Source organism: Ranitomeya imitator, chromosome 8, assembly GCF_032444005.1.
Source record: "Ranitomeya imitator isolate aRanImi1 chromosome 8, aRanImi1.pri, whole genome shotgun sequence".
NCBI lineage: Eukaryota > Metazoa > Chordata > Amphibia > Anura > Dendrobatidae > Ranitomeya > Ranitomeya imitator.
Window position 1 is genome coordinate 176284430 of NC_091289.1, and position 19721 is coordinate 176304150.

General features: G+C 39.4%; 1 protein-coding gene across 1 annotated transcript in view; it reads left to right on the forward strand.

The window, feature by feature from the left end:
• DCST2 (DC-STAMP domain containing 2) overlaps nt 1-16319 on the forward strand; it is a 43246-nt gene extending 26927 nt beyond the window's left edge. Inside the window, exons 13-20 of the mRNA XM_069737636.1 lie at nt 524-654; nt 740-870; nt 2148-2241; nt 5192-5416; nt 5543-5725; nt 8539-8614; nt 14452-14567; nt 16196-16319. Coding sequence (XP_069593737.1) covers nt 524-654; nt 740-870; nt 2148-2241; nt 5192-5416; nt 5543-5725; nt 8539-8614; nt 14452-14567; nt 16196-16319 — 1080 coding nt within the window. The remainder of the gene's footprint in view (nt 1-523; nt 655-739; nt 871-2147; nt 2242-5191; nt 5417-5542; nt 5726-8538; nt 8615-14451; nt 14568-16195) is intronic.
• The last annotated feature ends 3402 nt before the right edge of the window (nt 16320-19721 follow it).

Genomic DNA, 19721 nt, shown 5'->3' on the forward strand with positions numbered 1-19721 from the left:
AAATGTGCAAGTAAAAATCTCACCTCGACTGGCAAAAAATGCAAAACAAACCTTTTTCTTTTTTTTTACAAAATTCAAAAAATTTTAAACCCCTAAAAAATATGTAAAAAAAAAAAATAACTTGATAAGTCTGATATCGCTATAATTGTACTAACCTGGAGAATTGTGTTGTTGGGTTATTATTACCATATAATGATTGCTGTATAAAAAAACAATTAGGAGGAATTACGGTATGTTGTTTTTTTTAAGCTTTTCATTCAACCACTTATAGTTTTTACAGTACATTATATGGAAAAGTGATTGGTGTAATTCAAAAATAAAACTCTTCTCACAAAAAACTCTTCATATGGTAATTATATTAATGAAAAATAAAATTAAGTTCTTGCTCTTGGAAACAAGAGGAAAACATGAATGCACACAAAAAAAGAAAAACTGTCCAGTTAATTGTTCTTGGATAAAGAGGAGCTGATTTTCTATAGGATACATGGTATCAATAATAAATGTATTTTTCATTTCCTGTTAGTTGCGGATATGTTTCCTCTATAATAAGTTGCTAACCAAGCGCAGATATGTGGAGAAAGCTCTCTTCCAGAGTATAAAAAGCAACAAAGTGGACAAGGGGCACAACAGCATTATGCTTATACTTGCTGCAAAGTAAGCACCATCTTTACGTCTCCTTTATGAATGCATGTGCACTGCTTATCTAAAGCTGACTTGTCTCTTTTAATACTTGTAACAGGTGCCCACTCTTATGTGGCTGGCTAGCAAAATTTATGGGAGCCTCTGAAGAGTATTGCATGGGATGTGCCCAGATACGTACCAACAAAAACATTGGGGAATACAGCGCCTGCAGCACTCCTGGCTGCAAAGGTAAGAAGCTCGCTCAAATTAAGACATTGTCCCAGTGGTGTGGCCAAGGGGGGTGGTTGACTGATGAATGATGGAGCAATATTCCATTGGGACGCACTGCACCTGATCCAGTACTATCATCATTAAAGAGGATATCTGGGAATTTAAAAAAAACATACTACTAAGCACTAACAAGCATGTATTTGCTAACAGAGGCAACTACCTGTCTGTTGTATCCGGCACCGGTCATTGACCGCTCCTGCCGGAGATTCAGCTGCTCCCCATCAACAGAGGAGTGGTTTCTCTTTCTGTTGACAGAGCAGGATTACTGCTGTCATGCTGATTGATAGCCGGCTTCCCCCTATTAGGCAATCAGCATGACACCAGTGGTTCTGCCCTGTCGACAGGAAAAAAAAACTGCCTCTCTGTTGACTTGATGTCAGTGGAAGTCAGTGACTGCTCTGTGCCAGCGGAGAATGGCAAGTGTAGCAACTACCTGCCTGTTAGTGCTTAGGTACTTAGAGTTGTTTTTTATTTTTACAATTTTTCTAACACTAGGGTTTTAGCTAGTAATTGGTTTGCGGTTAGGCTTAGGGCTAGAGTTAAGGCTCCCGTACACATTAGAGTAATGTCGGCTGAACCAGTTGATATTGACTGATTCAGTCTACTGTCCAATGTGTATGGGGCTGCTGGCCAACTGATGGTCGCACATATTTAATTTAGGACTGGATCACATTGCTATCCCATAGATAAGCCGTCAGCCGATACGTCAGTCGGCGCCTTTTTGATAAAGAACACAGGTGTACTTAGCCCGAACGAGAACTCCCGTGTGTTTGACAGCTGGCTATGATGGATATCGGCCAAATGAGTGGCCCTGTGAATGGGTAGTCAGGTGAGATGACTGTCGGCCGAACGCTCAGCCAAAGCATAATTCATCTGACAGTTTTAGGCTTAGTGTTGGATTCAGGGCTAGGGTAATAAAATTGTTAACTAAAAATATGATAAAAAAAAACAAAAAGTAAAAAATTATAAAAATGGTTTAATATATGACAGACAAGCTTACCTTGCCCCGGTTGCTGGCAACTCTACACAACGGCATTAACCAGTTGTAGGACCACTACATATCTCAATCAGCCAACCCACTGCTATTACATTTATACCTGTCTCTGTAAGACTCCCATCTTATAGAGTAGCCATGATTTCTAGCCTCATTTACTGTGCCCAGTTCCACCATAACATAAAGCGGATGGATTTGATCACATACACATCAGTCAAATATATATTCTTGCTCTTTATAGGCATGTACTGCGAAAGTTGCTCCAATATATTGGAAAATGTCTGCAGCCTGTGTATGGGACCTTTACTAGATGATGATATACAGGACGAAGAAATGTAAGTAATTTTTTATCTTCTCACTAGACTCTTCACTATGTCCGTAATTGTTCCTTTAGTTAAATAGTCAGCGTATATCTCATGGATGTTTTGTCTCCTCCGGGGCAGTCATCGATTCTTTATACCAGATCTCGAGTAGTAGACAGAGATGTAGGCCCGTATTCTTTAAGACTAACGTATTTCATACAAGTCTTAATAAATTTGGCACATTTTGCAACTCACATGTCCTTCTCCAGAAGTGTTACTCCTTCCAGGGACTGCCACAGATTTCTGGTTTAATTTACCCTACTTTTAAGACATAAATTATAATTAATTTGATTTGCCTCCTTTGATATGCCTTGTTTCTCCACAGCTTTGCCCACTTTGGCAAAGTTGATCATGTCTGGCATAAAAACTTCAAAAGTTGCAAGATTTTTACGCAAATTCACATTGCATTAATTTTGGAAGATTTCAAGGGGTTTTGCTCCAGACACCTGGGCAAAAACTCCTTGATGAATCAAGGCCATAGTGTTTGTAATGAGAAAATGCAACCTATACTACTTCACAGTCTTATATAACAGCTATTATAAGCAGAGAGATGGTGACGTCTTGTTTTACATCACTACGGAGATGATGTCATCTGGAAACAGATATACAGTTGCTTACAAAACTATTTACAACCCTTGGCATTTCTTGTATTTTGCTACCTCACAAACTGTAATTTCACAGTTTTTGTAAAGATTTGCATCAGTTCATGTAAAGAGCATGCCGAAGCAAACAAGAAATATAAAATTGCTGAAAACTTCAGTGTGCATAACTATTTATCCCCTCTAAAGTCAGTACTTTGTGGAGCCTCCTGTTGCAGCAATTATAGCTGCAAGTCACATTGGATAAGTCTCTACGAGCTTTCCACATTTTGCCACTGGGATGTTTGTCTATTCCTCAAGGCAAAACTGCTCCAGCTCCTTCAAGTTAGATGGAACAGCAATCTTCACGTCAGACCACAGATTCTCAATTGGATTGGACCAGGCCACTCCAAAACATTTACATGTTTCCCCTTAAATCACTTGAGTGTTGCTTTAGCAATATGCTTTGGGTCTTTTTGGAAGGTGAACCTCCGTCCCAGTCTCAAATCACTGACAGACTAGAACAGGTTTTGCTCAAGAATATGCCTGAATTTTGCACCAGCCATCTTCCCCCTTTTCAGACCATTTTCTTTGTCCCTGTCACCGAAAAATATCCCTACAGCATGATGCTATCACGCCACCAAGTTTCACTGTGGGGATGGTGTTATTGGGGTGATAAGCTGTGTTTGTTTTGTGCCAGACATAGCGTTTACCTTGGTGGCCAGAAAGTTCAATTTTAGCCTCCTCTGACCTTAGCACTTTCCTCCATACATTTGGGGAGTCTCCCACATGTCTATTGGCAAACTCAAAACGAGCCTTAAAAATTTTGTTTGCAAGTAAAGGCTTTTTTCTCCCCACTCTTCCATAAAGGCCACCTCTATGGAGTGTACGGTTTATTGTGGTCATGTGGACAGATACTCCAGTCTCTGCTTGGGAACTCTGCAGCTCCTTCAGGGCTATCTTTGGTCTCTGTGGTGCCTCTTTGATTAATCCCCTCTTTTCCCACACTAAGAGTTTTGGTGGGTGGCCCTCTCTTGGCAGGTTTGCTGTGGTACTGTCTTCTTTCCATTTGGTGATAATGGATTTGATGGTCCTCTGGGATCAGTGATTGGGAAATATTTTTATAACCCATCCCTGACTTAAACTTCTCAACAACTTTGTCCCTGGCTTGTTTGGAGACCTCTTTGGTCTTTATGGTGTTGTTTGGTTAGTGATGCCTCTTGCTTAATGGTGTTGTAGTCTCTGTGGCCTTTCAGAACAGGTAAAGTGTATATACTGACATGTGACACTTAGATTGCACACAGGTAGACTTCCCTTCACTAAGCATGTGACTTATGTTATGAAGGTAATTCGGAGCAAAAGGAGTGAATACATATGCACATGCCAATTTTTAGTTATTTGATCCCATAAATTTAATTTTTGCATATATTTTTCTCACTTCACTTCACCAACTTAGACTATTTAGCACTGGTGTATCACACACAAAACAGATTACAAAAATATTTAAACACAGGTTGTAATGTAACAAAATAGGCAAAAAGCCAAGGGGGTGAACACTTTGGCAAGGCACGGTAGGGTTGAGCAAATTTTGAGGTTGGGGATGGAAGTTGATTTCTATCCAATAGATTTGATGTGAAATTAATTACCGGGAAGGGACCTAAGAAACATTTCTAAGGCTATGTTCGCATCATGTTTTAGCCACACATCGGGGCTCTGTCAGGTTTTACATCTGGAACCTTGAAAAGCAGGATTCAAGGGTATCCAGTAACAGGGTTACTGACTTTAATAAAGCAGATGGTCTTACATTGTGCTTTGCTCGACTTTTTTTTGGCAGTACTTGCTGACTTGAGACAGGCACCAAAATTTGGACTACTGAATTTTTGGGCCAGCCTCAAATAGGCACATACTTTTGAAAATGATGTCCGATGGAATACAAAGTGACTCCATCTGCTTCCTTAAAGTTAATAGCTATGTTGGCGGATATGTCCAAATTTTATTTTACTGGGCTTCATATATAATGATCCCCAACGGAGTCCCTAATGTTTGGCTAAGACACAACGCAAGTCATTGACATGCATCACGCCACAAAAAAAATAATCGTAGGATGAGTGGTGAGGGGACAAGTATGCAGAGGGACACGGAGAAGTGAGCATGGAATTTTCCTAACTCCTTTCTGGCTCTCTATAATCTCACAAAATGGCAGCTTTCTGGGGAATCACATAACTTGTGTGATTGGACTTGAATCTGGACTTTTTCTTATAATTTGAACGGAATTTGATTAATTACTAATAGATGTGATTTTGGTCACCGGCGCTATGATAGGGTTTTATCGTCTTGTTTCTCAGAGACTCCAGTGATGATGAAACACTCACTTTATGGATGGAAGGAACAAAATCCATCAAAATTGAAGACTCATCCAAAAGGGAAAAAATGAAAAAAGCAATTAAAAGTCGATTAAAAGAAACAATTAAAACACGAGGAAAAGGCAACGAACTTATCGAAAAATATAAGTGTTTGATGCCCAGTGACTCTGAAGATTTTTCTGGGTCAAGCGATGATGATGATTCTGAGTAAGTCATGTTATTACTGTACACTTATTCCATCCGCTCTCTGTATATAGTTCTGTATGGTTTTGATGTCCATGACCACATTCTATAGTTGATGATCTGCTTAACTCTTTTATTACATCTTCACAGAGAAAGTGACTTTGATTATCAAAGTTCCAAGGCAAATGATGATATTTTCGATGCAGACTGGAAATTACCAACTAGGACCAATGATCAGAACTTCAATTTAATTAGGCTATCTGATGTCCTGGACATGAGTAAAAGAAATGAAAGAAGCCAGAAGGAGGAAGTAGATGTGGAAAAGGGTCTTTGGTAATAATACACTGCTGCTGCTGCCACCTATCTTTTTTCGCTCTTCCTCTTTCAATTGAATCCCGGTATTATTCGCAGACTTATACTCTCATCTTCTTCAGTCTTGTAGTTGTATAAAATATTATTGTCTCATCCATTTGTCCAATATTTGAGGGCTTTCTCTTCCTATAACTGAATTGTGAGCTTTGTCAGACTCTCACAATTCCAATTCACGATAAAATGGCTGTTGCATTACCTGCCTCAGCTTTTATACAGGGTATGATAGTCCTTCCTGATTGGCTGCACATGAGGTTAATATGAAGCCTGTAGTTTGCCTAAGGTGGTCATGGTGTGATGGGACAGATGAGGAAAGGTGAGAAAATTGGCCCTGATTCATCATTGTCTTTACGCCTTCTTTATGCAGCAAAACTAGTTTTGACAGTGACTTTTATGTTTGCAACTTGTCCATTTTCCACTTTCCACCTTTTAAATTTAATATTACTTAGTTTTGTCTTTTTTTTTCTTCCACAATATGGTTGTGATTTGTATTATCCAGATATTTCAACCTCATTCATCTTTTACAACTTTTCAAAATGTTGAACAATTTTAGCCCGGTTGTACTCCAATACTCTATTGGAGTCCAAAATCTGACACACGTTATTCTTGGCGCAGGTGAAAACTAACATGCAACATTTTAAAGGACTGTGGAACCTTTTACTCTATAAAGGCAAAAAAGGTGGAAAACAAAAAAGAAAGCAAATTCAATTTTTGATTAATGAAATCATCATAAGTGAGCTATTTTGAAGGATTTAGTGCAAAAAAACCTACCTAATGATGCCTCAAAATGAAAAATATAAGCCACTTAAAAAACTGTCTATGATGAAATAAGTACCAACGTGGATTTCTAACCACTTCCTTACTGCAACTGGGTCAACCCAAATTTATTTGGCTCAAATTAAATTTGCCCGCCAAATTCAAGCGAATATGCCTGAATTGCAATTGTGAGAAATATTTTTATCTCTGGATAGAAACACTGCATATGTGTGTGGTGGGGGTGACCCACCTGAAAAAACATTGAAAACATTTGAAAAAGAATGAACATTTGAACAACGATGTCCAAACGACTTGGTGTATATGTTGCATCTTTTGTTACTTCTTTAATTCTACTCGTGGTTTTACGCTTGCAAGGAAAATAAGAACACCAGAAAGATGTCACAAAAGACTCTTAAGGGAAAACACCGCTGGCATTTATCTGAAGCATCTTCTGCTTCAAAAATGATGTAGGTACACCGGTATTTAAAAGGAACCTGTCACCTGAATTTGGCAGGTCCTTTTTTGGGTCATATGGGCGGTGTTTTGGGGTCTTTAATTAACCCCTTTTTTTCCCGCTGGCCGCGCGCTGGTCGCGAAGTTGACTTGCCGTTGATTCGCTTTCCTCCCTAGTTAACGCATGCACAAAGCAATCTTGCCTTGCACATGCGCAGTATGCTTTTCCTAACTGCGGGCAAAGCCAAAAACCATTAGTGCGCATGCGCCGGCGCACTATGTCCCGGAAGTATTTTGCTGTGTTCCGGGACATAGTGCGCCGGCGCATGCGCACTAATGGTTTTCGGCTTTGCCCGCAGGTGGGCAAAGCATACTGCGTGTGCGCAAGGCAAGATTGCTTTGTGCATGCGTTAACTAGGGAGGAAAGCGAATCAACGGCAAGTCAACTTCGCGACCAGCGCGCGGCCAGCGGGAAAAAAAGGGGTTAATTAAAGACCCCAAAACACCGCCCATATGACCCAAAAAAGGACCTGCCAAATTCAGGTGACAGGTTCCCTTTAAAAGACTTATTCTGCATATACTCTTATAGGGAATATGTGTGGATAAAGAGCATTATGTAGGGATAATTACCCTGTGAATCTGACCATTTTCACAATATCCTTGGTAAAATCCAAGACAAAATCTGCAATAGAGAGTACAAATAATTTTATCTGTCACATGGACAAGCCGTTAGGTTTCAATTTTGCCAAACATATCCATAAAATGCAGGTAAATCATAATCTGAAGTCTGATACAGCCATAGCATATTATCATTGTCCAAAAGATGGCAGTGCTGCGTTATTATGGAATCGACAAGTCCTTCAGCTTCAAGCGCTGCACATTTTTGATCTCTTCGAATAGAGAAGAGCTCAGATTCACATCTGCACATCTGCCTATATGTGTGGGCGGAATGCAACAACCCAAGCGATGGATGACTGGTCCGGAGAGTACATCACTCAACTATTAATTACCCTAAATTCTCTCTTAGGTTAGCTGTGCTGTGAAATCAGAAGTGATGGTGACCCACATTCCAACCTCCAGACCCCGAGTGAGATTTTCTGCTGACCTGTAATGATAGCCATGCTTGCCAATAGAATGAATGAATCTATTTTTACCAATTCTAATTTGTTACACATTTCTTAAAAATGTCCGCACCCTACCCAATCCTCCTATTGGCAAATCTTCGGCTTATTCTCTCTTTAGGTCTTTGGGTGCTTGCCTCTTCTTGTTTAGGTTGTATAGATTGAGATTGGTATTGAGATCAGTATTTATTTATGTTCTTATGGCTGTAAATTACTTTATAGAGGCTTGAATCTATATTTAGTTGTCTGCATTTATTTAGCGGGTGGAGTCAGGAATCTTTATTTATGAGGTCCTGGGTACTTATTTACTTAGGGTGTCAGGTCTGTATGTATTTGGTAGGCATTGTTTTGGTGTCAACATTTATTTTGGGATGTTCTTTCTCAAAATTTGACAGGTTTGAGAAATTTTTCCGCATACAATCTTTGTTTTCAAAGTTTCAACTTTAGGTTCTACAAGTCGACAGAGTCCGATGATATTGGTGTGATCGGTGGACCATCTGATGTGTATGGGGGCCTCGGTAACGTAAGTAGTGAATGGATTTAGACTGACGAGGGTAAATGTACTTGGAGGAATTTTTGGACAATGCCTCAGTCTGACGTCAGTACTATATAATACTGTTTATAAGGCTTCCAGGAGAAGGTTTTTGGTTCCAGAGCTTTTCAGAGACCTTTGCCAATGTAAATCTTCCAAGGCCTCCTCCATCCCCAGGCAAAAAATAGATACAGTAGATGCCTCTGATATCATCACAGCTCATGCAGAGAAATGAATTTGAGCGGCCTACTTCATTCACTAGACTCTAATCCTCCAGCGCTTTTTCAAAATCTACCCATGTAGACAAAGCATTGGTGAGCCTTTCATACAGTGACCTATAATGCAACCATCTACATCGTGAGTTTGGGGGGAATTCTTTTAACAAGTATTCTGCAATACACTTTATTTTTTTTGCAAGTGAAATGTTAATGGTTAAAGTATGAAAACAATAGCTGAAGTATACACCTCGACCATAGCAGTTTGCAGGGAATAGCATATGTTTGATGTACAAAATCGATAAATGCAGATATAGACTATACTTGTAAAATAACCAATTTGTATGTGCCAACAAGCCACAAAAAGGCAAACCTTTATTAATCAGACCCTAACTCTATCAGATATACATCTACTCGGCATAATTGTCTGATAGAGTTAGGGTCCCATCAATAAAGGCATGGTTTGTGGGCACACATGAATTGGCCTAGACAATTACCCAGCATGGCCAATGACGGCGAATAATGTCAGCAATTTGTCCAGTTTTTTCCACAAAAGTAAACACAAAGGGAATCCTATTCAGGGCTTTTTGCATAGGCAGGGCATCAAAGAGGGTGAAACGGAAGAATGATTCAATTTTCTCCAGATGTCTATGGAGAAGGCATCTAGCAAACCCACATTTATGAAATTTGGTGATGCTCTAAGCTTAATTATACCTAAAGAATCTAAACAGATCCAGCTCTAGCTGTAGCCAGTCCACACGTGAGCGAGGGGAAATTAGAAATCCTTAGATAGCACAGACCATTGCATAGGGGGTCAGGGTTTTTTTTTTTAGAAATATTTACCGCTAGGCTCTGTTGTTGAGGTTTGATGCCTTCACTTGTTTCCTTGTTTCCTGTGGGATCTTCTCGCTTGGAGGTAATTTCCCCGCTGTCACATTCTCCCCTAAAAAAACAGATTCCAGGGAGTTCAATTTAGAAACATGAGGATTAAGTCTTTATTCTCCTTTAAGGATTATGAGTAGATCCAAAAGAAGTGCCAGGTTTAGATATTTCCAGAAATGTAGTCCTCCATGTCACAATTCCATTTTCTCCTTTAAGTCTTTTCCAAATCAGATTAGGCTACTGGGCTGTAACCTGCAGGCTGGCATCTACACACTGCATTTTGTCTTTGCTTGTGATGCTTCATTTTTCTTTCTTTGATAGATGGCTAGATAGACAAACACGCTGAATACTAAGGAACCTTAAGATCTAGCATGTTTTGGGCCATTAAAAAATATGTGGGATGAGCCATCTGTTGAGTTTTTCACATGACGATCATTACTTATAGTGATGAGTGAACGTGGTCGGATAAGGTTTTTATCTGCTATGCTCGGGTGCTAACCAAGTGCCTTTGGGGTGCTCGAATAATATTCTAACCAAGTGTCTTTGGTGTGCTCGAATAATATTGTAACCAAGTGTCTTTGGTGTGCTCGAATAATATTCTAACCAAGTGTCTTTGGTGTGCTCGAATAATATTCTAACCAAGTGTCTTTGGGGTGCTCGAATAATATTCTAACCAAGTGTCTTTGGTGTGCTCGAATAATATTCTAACCAAGTGTCTTTGGTGTGCTCGAATAATATTCTAACCAAGTGTCTTTGGTGTGCTCGAATAATATTCTATCCAAGTGTCTTTGGTGTGCTCGAATAATATTCTAACCAAGTGTCTTTGGGGTGCTCGAATAATATTCTAACCAAGTGTCTTTGGGGTGCTCGAATAATATTCTAACCAAGTGTCTTTGGGGTGCTCGAATAATATTCTAACCAAGTGTCTTTGGTGTGCTCGAATAATATTCTAACCAAGTGTCTTTGGGGTGCTCGAATAATATTCTAACCAAGTGTCTTTGGTGTGCTCGAATAATATTCTATCCAAGTGTCTTTGGTGTGCTCGAATAATATTCTAACCAAGTGTCTTTGGGGTGCTCGAATAATATTCTAACCAAGTGTCTTTGGGGTGCTCGAATAATATTCTAACCAAGTGTCTTTGGTGTGCTCGAATAATATTCTAACCAAGTGTCTTTGGGGTGCTCTAATAATATTCTAACCAAGTGTCTTTGGGGTGCTCGAATAATATTCTAACCAAGTGTCTTTGGTGTGCTCGAATAATATTCTAACCAAGTGTCTTTGGTGTGCCCGAATAATATTCTAACCAAGTGTCTTTGGTGTGCTCGAATAATATTCTAACCAAGTGTCTTTGGTGTGCTCGAATAATATTCTAACCAAGTGTCTTTGGTGTGCTCGAATAATATTCTAACCAAGCGTCTTTGGCGTGCTCGAATAATATTTTTGAGTCCCCACTGCTGCATGTCTCGTGGCTGTTTGACAGCTGGAACACATGCAGGGATTGCCCTAACAATCAGTAATTAGTGATGAGTGAACGTGCTAAGTATATATACACTTTACATGAATTACTATTCTGTGTAGTTAGTCATTAAATAATTTTATGGATTAATTTTTTCCACTTTGCATCCATTACAGTTTTTCTTTTTGTATTGTTATGTTGCAGATGGATTTTTTATGAATCTTTGTATTCATTGATTGTAATTAATGTTGAACTGGTAAAAAAAATAGCAATATGCATCTGTGTGTTTATGGAATACACCGTGAACACAGTTTGATGAATGCTCAGTATTGTATTTGATGCTGAAATCTTATTATAACACTGTGGGTGAATATCCACTTTTTACTTGAAAATGGAGTGCTGCCTTTTTTTCCATACATCTTATTATTCAAGACAACTGGTTTATTATCTTGAGAGGTACAACCCACACTGCTTTATACCAGTGCTGCTTTTGTTGTTGTGTAGATAGATAGATAGATAGATAGATAGATAGATAGATAGATAGATAGATAGATAGATAGATAGATAGATAGAAACAAAATAGAGAAAGACAATAGAATGTTAATAGGATAGATAAGACAAAGGAAGCAAGAAAAAGAAAGAAAGAGAGAGAGAAAGAAAGAGAAAACAGACAATAGAATGTTAATAGGATAGACACAGGAAGGAAGAAAAGAAGGACGTAAAATAGAATGAAAGAAAGAATGAAAGAAACAGAAAAGAAGGAAGGAAGAAAGAAAGAAAGAAAGAGAAAGAAAGAGAGAGAAAGAAAGAGAGAATGAATGAAATAAACAGAAAAGAAGAAAGAGAGAATGAATGAAAGAAACAGAAAATAAGTAAGAAAAAAAGAAAAAAGAAATCATAATACAAATAATAGTGACAATAATACATATTTTCTTATTGATTATTTAGAAACATTTTCAAAATTTTAAATCAAGATTCTATTGACTCTTTACGGGCCCCCCTGCGATCTTCTATTCTGTACACATCAGTCATCTGCTGATCTGTGACGGTGGAGGGCAACTCACAGGATATTTTGTTGTTTCCATTGTTGAAATCTGAAAATTCTTGAGCTGTTCTCACTACAGTATCATTTTGTCTGACTCACGTTTTTTAAAGCTTTTAGTTTACATTTAATGCAATCTGTGAAACTATCCTTTAAGTTTTTGTAAACTTCCCCTTTGGATGAAATAAACCCAGTGTTTCAAAAATCACAGAAAACTCTTTTAAATAAATTTGAATGTCTATTTGAATATTTTATTTTTAATAAATCGGAAAGGTCTGGTATCAAGTTGGCGCAAAAGACTTTATTATTTCTATATTATTTCTAGCACTTGTGCCCCGATCGCTTCTTTTCTATTAAGTTTTGGCCATTATCCTTTAGCATCATGCAATAATTATTCTTTCATACCGGTTGCGAGATGTCATTAAAAACTAGATGATTGTCAACCGAAAAGCATTTTTTCGAGCCTGACTACTTGTTTTTTCTTATAAAAGCATGCTTAATGAATGCAAAAGTATTTACTAGGAACTAACACACTTATCCATAAAACACTTAAGTAATAGTTCCCAAAGCGCAACTTACTTTGCGCATCGGGTTATACCACTTCGAAGACCTCAAAATGAATTTTTCAGGTCACCGTTGAGTGTATTTTATCATCATCAACAAAGACACGCTCTTGTGGAATTTTAATGGAATTGGGGAGCTGTGCATTAGTTGAAAAAATTTCCAATGTGTCACCCCTAATACTAGGAGGAGCGTATAATATAAAGAAAAATGTCACATTATTTCCTTGATTGAGCGGTCATCAGAAAATGTAGGCTTAATGGCCACAACGCCGCGGTATAACCTTGATCGCAAATTAAAGTGTTGCAATTGAAGCTATTAGAGAAAGCTTGTCGGAATGGAATACCCTTGGAATGGATGGCTTCGTTTAGGAAATTGGCAACGATGGGTAATCGTTCTTTTTCTTTATTGTTAGAATGGAGGACATTGTTATTATGAAATATCTTCGTTGTATTTCTTTTAACCCTTTTATTAGACATACAGAATATAAAAGTGAGTAGAAAAATATCTGTCTATTTCACCCATGTGCCAAATTCCACCTTGAATTTGCCATTTTTTCATCCATTTTATCAAATTAGCTTAAAGAACCCTAAACTACAACATTCTAAAGGTGATACAATTCACAAATCTAATTTTGAAAGTTTTTTTTAGTTCCTTTCAATCCTATGCACCGGAAATATAACTTTTCTTTTATAGTGTTCTCTTATCCTTAAGCACTTACGTTTCCCTTAACATATCTGAAAAGGCTCAACCACCTGGTTACAAATTGGGATAGTGCCCCAAAATGAAGTAACCAGTACGCCAGGCTTGCTAATTTTGATTTTTCTGAATGCAATGTGGGCGCAAACATTTTTCTAGTCTTGTGATACATTGTGTTCCAAAATTTTGACACCAACAATGACAGCTTTGAATTGGCTTAAATAAAAGAAAATGCAATTTTAATTATATAGCATCTTGGTAATTCTGCAAAATGTAAGAGATTATGTATGCCGCAATCATTGATTTATAAAAGAGTGAAAACATATAAGTTTCAAACCTCGACTGGGAAAAGTGGGACAGCAATAATAAAGCTCCTTTGGCATTGCCAGTTCTTGCTTTGTAGAGGATGAGAAAATGTATTTTTAGAGCTGCATCTCTAGTCTTTAAATGAATGTTAACATTAAATACATTATTATTATTTTATATTAATATTAAATTAACATTGACTTCTTAGTTAACTCTTGTTTCGGGATTGTTGGTGGTAAAGGGCAATTGAATTTTTCATTTTCTTTATATATATTATTTTTCATTTCTATTTGTGTTATAAGTGAAATTTTTAATAGAATATAAGCCAATATATAACTCTAAAAAACAAGAGATGGACGATAAAGTTAAAATCATATCAGCTGTTTTAAGATTACTGTTTTTTGTGTTACATAATTTAAAAAAAATTAGTTTGAAATGACCTAATATATTTTTCAAAAAACTCTTTGTACCTTGAGCAGCATTGATTTATTGACTTTTTTTTAACAAATGTCTTTCATTTTGGTTACGAAATACACAAAAAAGGATAAATACAATTCAAAATTGAGCCATACAAGAGTCGAGTTAAAGATGACTGTGATGAATCTTTTTAAAGTACCATAAAAATTTGATTCGATTTGCAATTTTAAGATTTCCTGCCTTGTTTAAGAGTCAGCATCCTCGTAGGTCTCAGTATTCAATCTATGATAGTATCCTTATGACTTGTGCCTTTAATTTGGGCATGTCAAAAGAACGCAACCACAGAGCTGTTGATGTACTCGACCGGTAGGTTTGTCCGCTAAGGAATTCTTACTGTAAAAATTATCCAACGTATCAGATTGGTTTTGAGTTATTTTAGCAGCTGAATATTGATTCTTTTATGCTAATTAATTTATTTTTCTATTTCTGGAAAAGTAACTTTGCATTAAGAAGCGATCCGTTCTGTAAGTTTACAGCCTTATTTCATTTCTCAATGCATTCGTCATATCTGATGTATTAATAATGCAAAGTTCATTTGTTCTGCATGGCAATTGAAGTGAATGCACTTATTAGGAGGCTTCAACAATCTATCAAAGGAAACGACAATTGTCTCATGCGCCTCGTGTCTGGGTTCAGGTACTCCTCTCTAAGACAAAGATGAAAGGTGCGGAGATAAAAAATAAAAAGACTTTAAAAAAAAAAAAAAGCAGTTTAGTGCCCTTCTGCGCAATTAATGCCCTTTCTTTATCTGTAGGTAAACAATGTGGGCTTTGTTCAATTTAACTTTAAATAAAGTGCTTGAAATGTTAATATCAAATCTATTAGTTAATATCGCGCTGTAAATACAAGGTAACTGCAAAAGGTTTCTAGTCAGAAATAGTTATCGGGTCAAGCAAGAAAATTCTAAGAGTTACTTTTTTTTGTCATTTTAATGTTTTTTCATGAAAACATTCTGCAGTTTCTTTTTTTTACTGGAAGAAAATAATCTGTGTTATAATAAAAATAGACAAAACGCGTTTGCTCTTCATGTAGTTTCTATTTGAGTTGAAATAAAGATATTTTATTTGTTTTCATTTGAAGCAAAAAAATATTTTGTAACTATCTAAATGAAAACTAAACTTGGAAATGAATGTTTAAATAATAAAAAGAATATAGTTGACCACGCTGATTGTGAGTCGGCAACATTTTCTGCATGATCCTTTTAGGAATACTGAAAAAGAAAAACTGTGATCCTGTTATGTTTGGCAGATCGCACTAAATATAAATTATGATGAAGTGCGATCGCAACCCGGGGTCCACCGTGCAGAGATGGAAAACAGCAGCTAGTAAACAATGGCGGAACACACGGCGAGCGATAGCTGGCTCGTACTGAGTTATACTGAGTGACGTTTATAGAACACAAGGCTGTGTCAGTCGCACACAGCAACGGAAAAGATGCTCTGCAGTAGAGCTGTGTCACTCGCACACAATAACAGAGCAGGTAAGGTGCTAAATACAATCCCCATTAACCTCTCCGGAGAATGCAACCCTCACAGGGCAAGAGAACAGGTAGTGGACACAATCACAGCATGTGCACGCACATGAACTCCTCTCCGGAGGTGCCAGAATTCTAAAGGCTATACACCTGCCCTGAATTCACCCAAACTCCTCTCTGGAGGTCCTGGAATTCTAAAGGCTATTCTCCTGCCCTGAATTCACCCAAACTCCTCTCCAGAGGTGCTGGAATTCTAAAGGCTATTCTCCCGCCCTGAATTCACCCAAACTCGTCTCTGTAGGTGCCGCTATTCTGAAGGCTATATGCCTGCCCTGTATTCACCCAAACTCCTCTCTGGAGGTCCCGGAATTCTAAAGGCTATATGCCTGCCCTGAGCACACGCTGACAAGTCCACACTACCGTTATGTTTCACACGCACATATGATATAAATGATCTTAGCATGTCGACGCAGGCTCCAGGAAACCTTTTATACGTTCCTGTTCAAGTCCAGTCAAGCAGGACCTTGCTCGTGGACCAATCAGGAACTGCCACATCACCCGAGCAGCTGACGAACAATCACTAATTTGAGGTCGCCACCTCACGAGCATGCTCAGTAACCAAGCGAACATCACAAGTCTGGGCAAGACGCTGAGACAGACGTCTTTGCTGAGCAGCTCCCACTGCGGCCGAAGCAGAGTGGGAAACCGCAGAGGCAGACAAGGCTTGGGATCTACCCCGTGCAGTGGGAGAATTCCGTCACCTAACAGATCCTGCTCATCTGGTGGTTGGTTGAAGCCCCTCTGTCTTAGCAATAAAAAAGGTTTAGTGATTTTTTGTCCTGCTGCTTATAGGGTTGGGAGGAGGAAGGTTTATTCTGCTGTAGCCAGTTGTTTTACCACCAGGCAGGAATGTGGAAGTTAGAAATGAGCATGGCTGATTTCTTATATACTTCTTAGCTTTAATAGTGATATAAAACATAATAGAAGCAAATTAAAAGAAGAGATACATTTGTGAGACATTTTTAACATTTCTGTCAGCAGGTTATTCCAAGTTAATCTGAGAGCAGCATAATATAGAGCAAGCAAACCTGATTTCAAGGATGTGTCAGTTACTTGGCTTTGTGTTGTAGTTTCAATACAATCAATGTTTTATCAGCAGGAAATTATCACTGCAGGATTAGGTATCACGTGCCAGGAAGTCCAGCTAATCTGTGTAACCGCACCCTCATCACTGATTGGTCATTTGCAGAGTGCAGACAATGCAGAGTGTAAACAGAAAGCTGCCAATCATGTATGTGGGTGGGGCTATACACAGCTCAGCATTCTGAGCACTGTTACACCTGTACAGAAATGTGGTCTTACAACGGGGTACAATGGATTCTCTCCAAGGAAGGTCTGCAGTCTGGAAAAGCAAACCAGAAACAGGACGACTCGTCAAACTGGGTGAAAGCCTAGAAGTCATAACAGGGACAAAATTGTAAAGTAAAGCAGGTAGTCAAAAGTCAAGCTGAGGTAAGGAATAATCAGAGCAAACAAGAGCACAGAGGAGTCAGAGCTTCAGGGGTTTAAATAGCTGACTGCCCAGCCAGAAGAACAAGTGACTGAAACGTAGACCAAAATTAACCACATAGCTCCCTTATAAAGCAGCAAGAAGTCCCAGGAAAATAAAACAGGACTGGCGCTGTGACGCATCACAAACAACAAGGACACTCTGCTGCCAGAGTGGAAACAGGGGAGGTATAAATTAGCATAGATGTTACACAATGGTTCTCAATTTTGAAGAATCTTTTTCAATGGCTCCCAATATTAAAGGATATATTAATATTTCCAAATATTAAAGGATATGTCCTTCAATGGTTCCTAAGGTCTCAGAATTATTATTATTATTATACATTTTTATAGCGCCATTTATTCCATGGCGATTTACATGTGAATACGGGGCAAATATAGACAAATACATTAAACATGAGCAAAAAACAAGGCACACGGGTACATAAGGAGGGAGGACCCTCTCCGCGAGGGCTCACAGTCTGCAGGGGATGGGTGAGGATAAACTAGTAGAGGGTAGGGCAGGTTGTGCGGTGGTTCAGTAGGTTCAGGATCACTGTAGGCTGTAGGCTTGTTGGAAGAGGTGAGTCTTCAGGTACTTTTTGAAGGTTTCTATGGTAGGCGAGAGTCTGATGTGTTGGGGTAGAGAGTTCCAGAGTATGGGGGAAGCACAGGAGAAGTCTTGGATGCAGTTGTGGGAGAAGAGATGAGAGGGGAGTAGAGAAGGAGGTCTTGAGAGGATCGGTGGTTACATATTGGTAGGTATTGGGAGACCATGTCACAGATGTGTGGAGGAGATAGGTTGTGGATGGCTTTTTATGTAATTGTGAGGGTTTTAAACTGGAGTTCTGGGCGATAGGCAGCTAGTGAAGGGCTTGGCATAGGGGAGAGGCTGGAGAATAGCGGGGAGACAGGAAGATTAATCGGGCAGCAGAGTGTAGAATGGATTGGAGTGGTGCAAGAGTGCTAGAGGGGAGTCCAGAGAGTAGGAGGTTGCAGTAGTCGAGGCGGGAGATGATACGTGCATGCACTAGTGTTTTTGCAGTGTCGCGGTCAAGGAATGTGTTGATCCGGGAAATATTTTTGAGTATGAGACGGCAGGAGGAGGCAAGGGCTTGGATATGTGCGTTGAAAGAGAGGGCAGAGTCGAGGATCACCCAGAGGCACTGGGCATGTGGGACTGGGGAAAGTGAGCAGCCATTGACATTGATGGATAGGTCTGGTGGATGGGTAGAGTGAGATGGAAAGGAAAAAAAAGATGATGAAATCTGTTTTTTCCATGTTCAGTTGTAGAAAGCGAGCAGAAAAGAAGGCTGAAATAGCAGACAGATAGTGGGGGATTTTGGTAAGTAAGGAGGTGAGGTTAGGTCCAGATAGGTAGATCTGCATGCCATTGGCGTAGAGATGGCACTGCATACCGTGGGATTTTATGAGCTGTCCCAGGCCGAAGGTGTAGATGGAAAAGAGTAGGGGTCCTAGAACAGAGCCTTGAGGAACACCGACAGACAAGGGGTGAAGTGAGGGGGTGGTGTGGGGGAAGGAAAAACTGAATGTTCGGTCTGTCGGATATGATGAGATCCAGGAAAGGGCCAAGTCTGTGATGCCAAGAGATGAGAGGATTTGTAGCAGAAGGGAGTGGTCCACAGTGTTGAAGGCAGAAGACAGGTCCAGGAGAAGGAGGACAGAGTAGTGTCGCTTGCTCCTGGCAGTTAGTAAGTCATTGGTGACTTTAGTTAGGGCAGTTTCAGTTGAGTGATGGGAACGGACGCCAGATTGTAACTGATCAAAGAGGGAGCAGTAGGAGAGGTGGGAGGACAGTTCAAGATGGACGTGTTGCTCCAGCAATTTGGAGGCACAAGAGAGAAGAGATATCGGGTGATAGCTAGACACAGAGGATGGGTCGAGGGAGGGCTTTTTGAGGATGGGTGTGATCTTGGCATGCTTGAAGGATGAGGGGAAGACACCTGTTGTGACTGAGAGGTTGAAGAGGTGCGTTATGGTTGGGATGAAGACTGTGGAAAGGTTATAGATGAGTTGGGACAGGATCGGGTCGAGCGTGCAGTTGGTGAGGTGTGATCTTGACAGGAGGGTGGAGAGCTGATCTTCTGTCATGGTGGAGAAGCTGGTTTTAGAGGAGCAGGAGTGAGCAGCTAAGAGGGGCAATGGGTGTTGTGGGCCAAAGCTTTCTCTGATCATATAGATCTTCTGTTTAAAGAAAGAGGCAAAGTCTTCAGCAGAAATGAGAGTGGAGGGAGGAGGTGCAGGGGGACGGAGTAGAGAATTGAAAGTGTTGAAAATCTGTTTAGGGTTGTGAGACAGGGAAGATATGACAGATGATAAGTAAGTTTGTTTTGCGGCAGTGAGCGCGGACTTGAAGCTGGCGAGGGACAGCTTGTATGCAGTGAAGTGGTCGGCAGAGCGGGATCGCTTCCATCTCC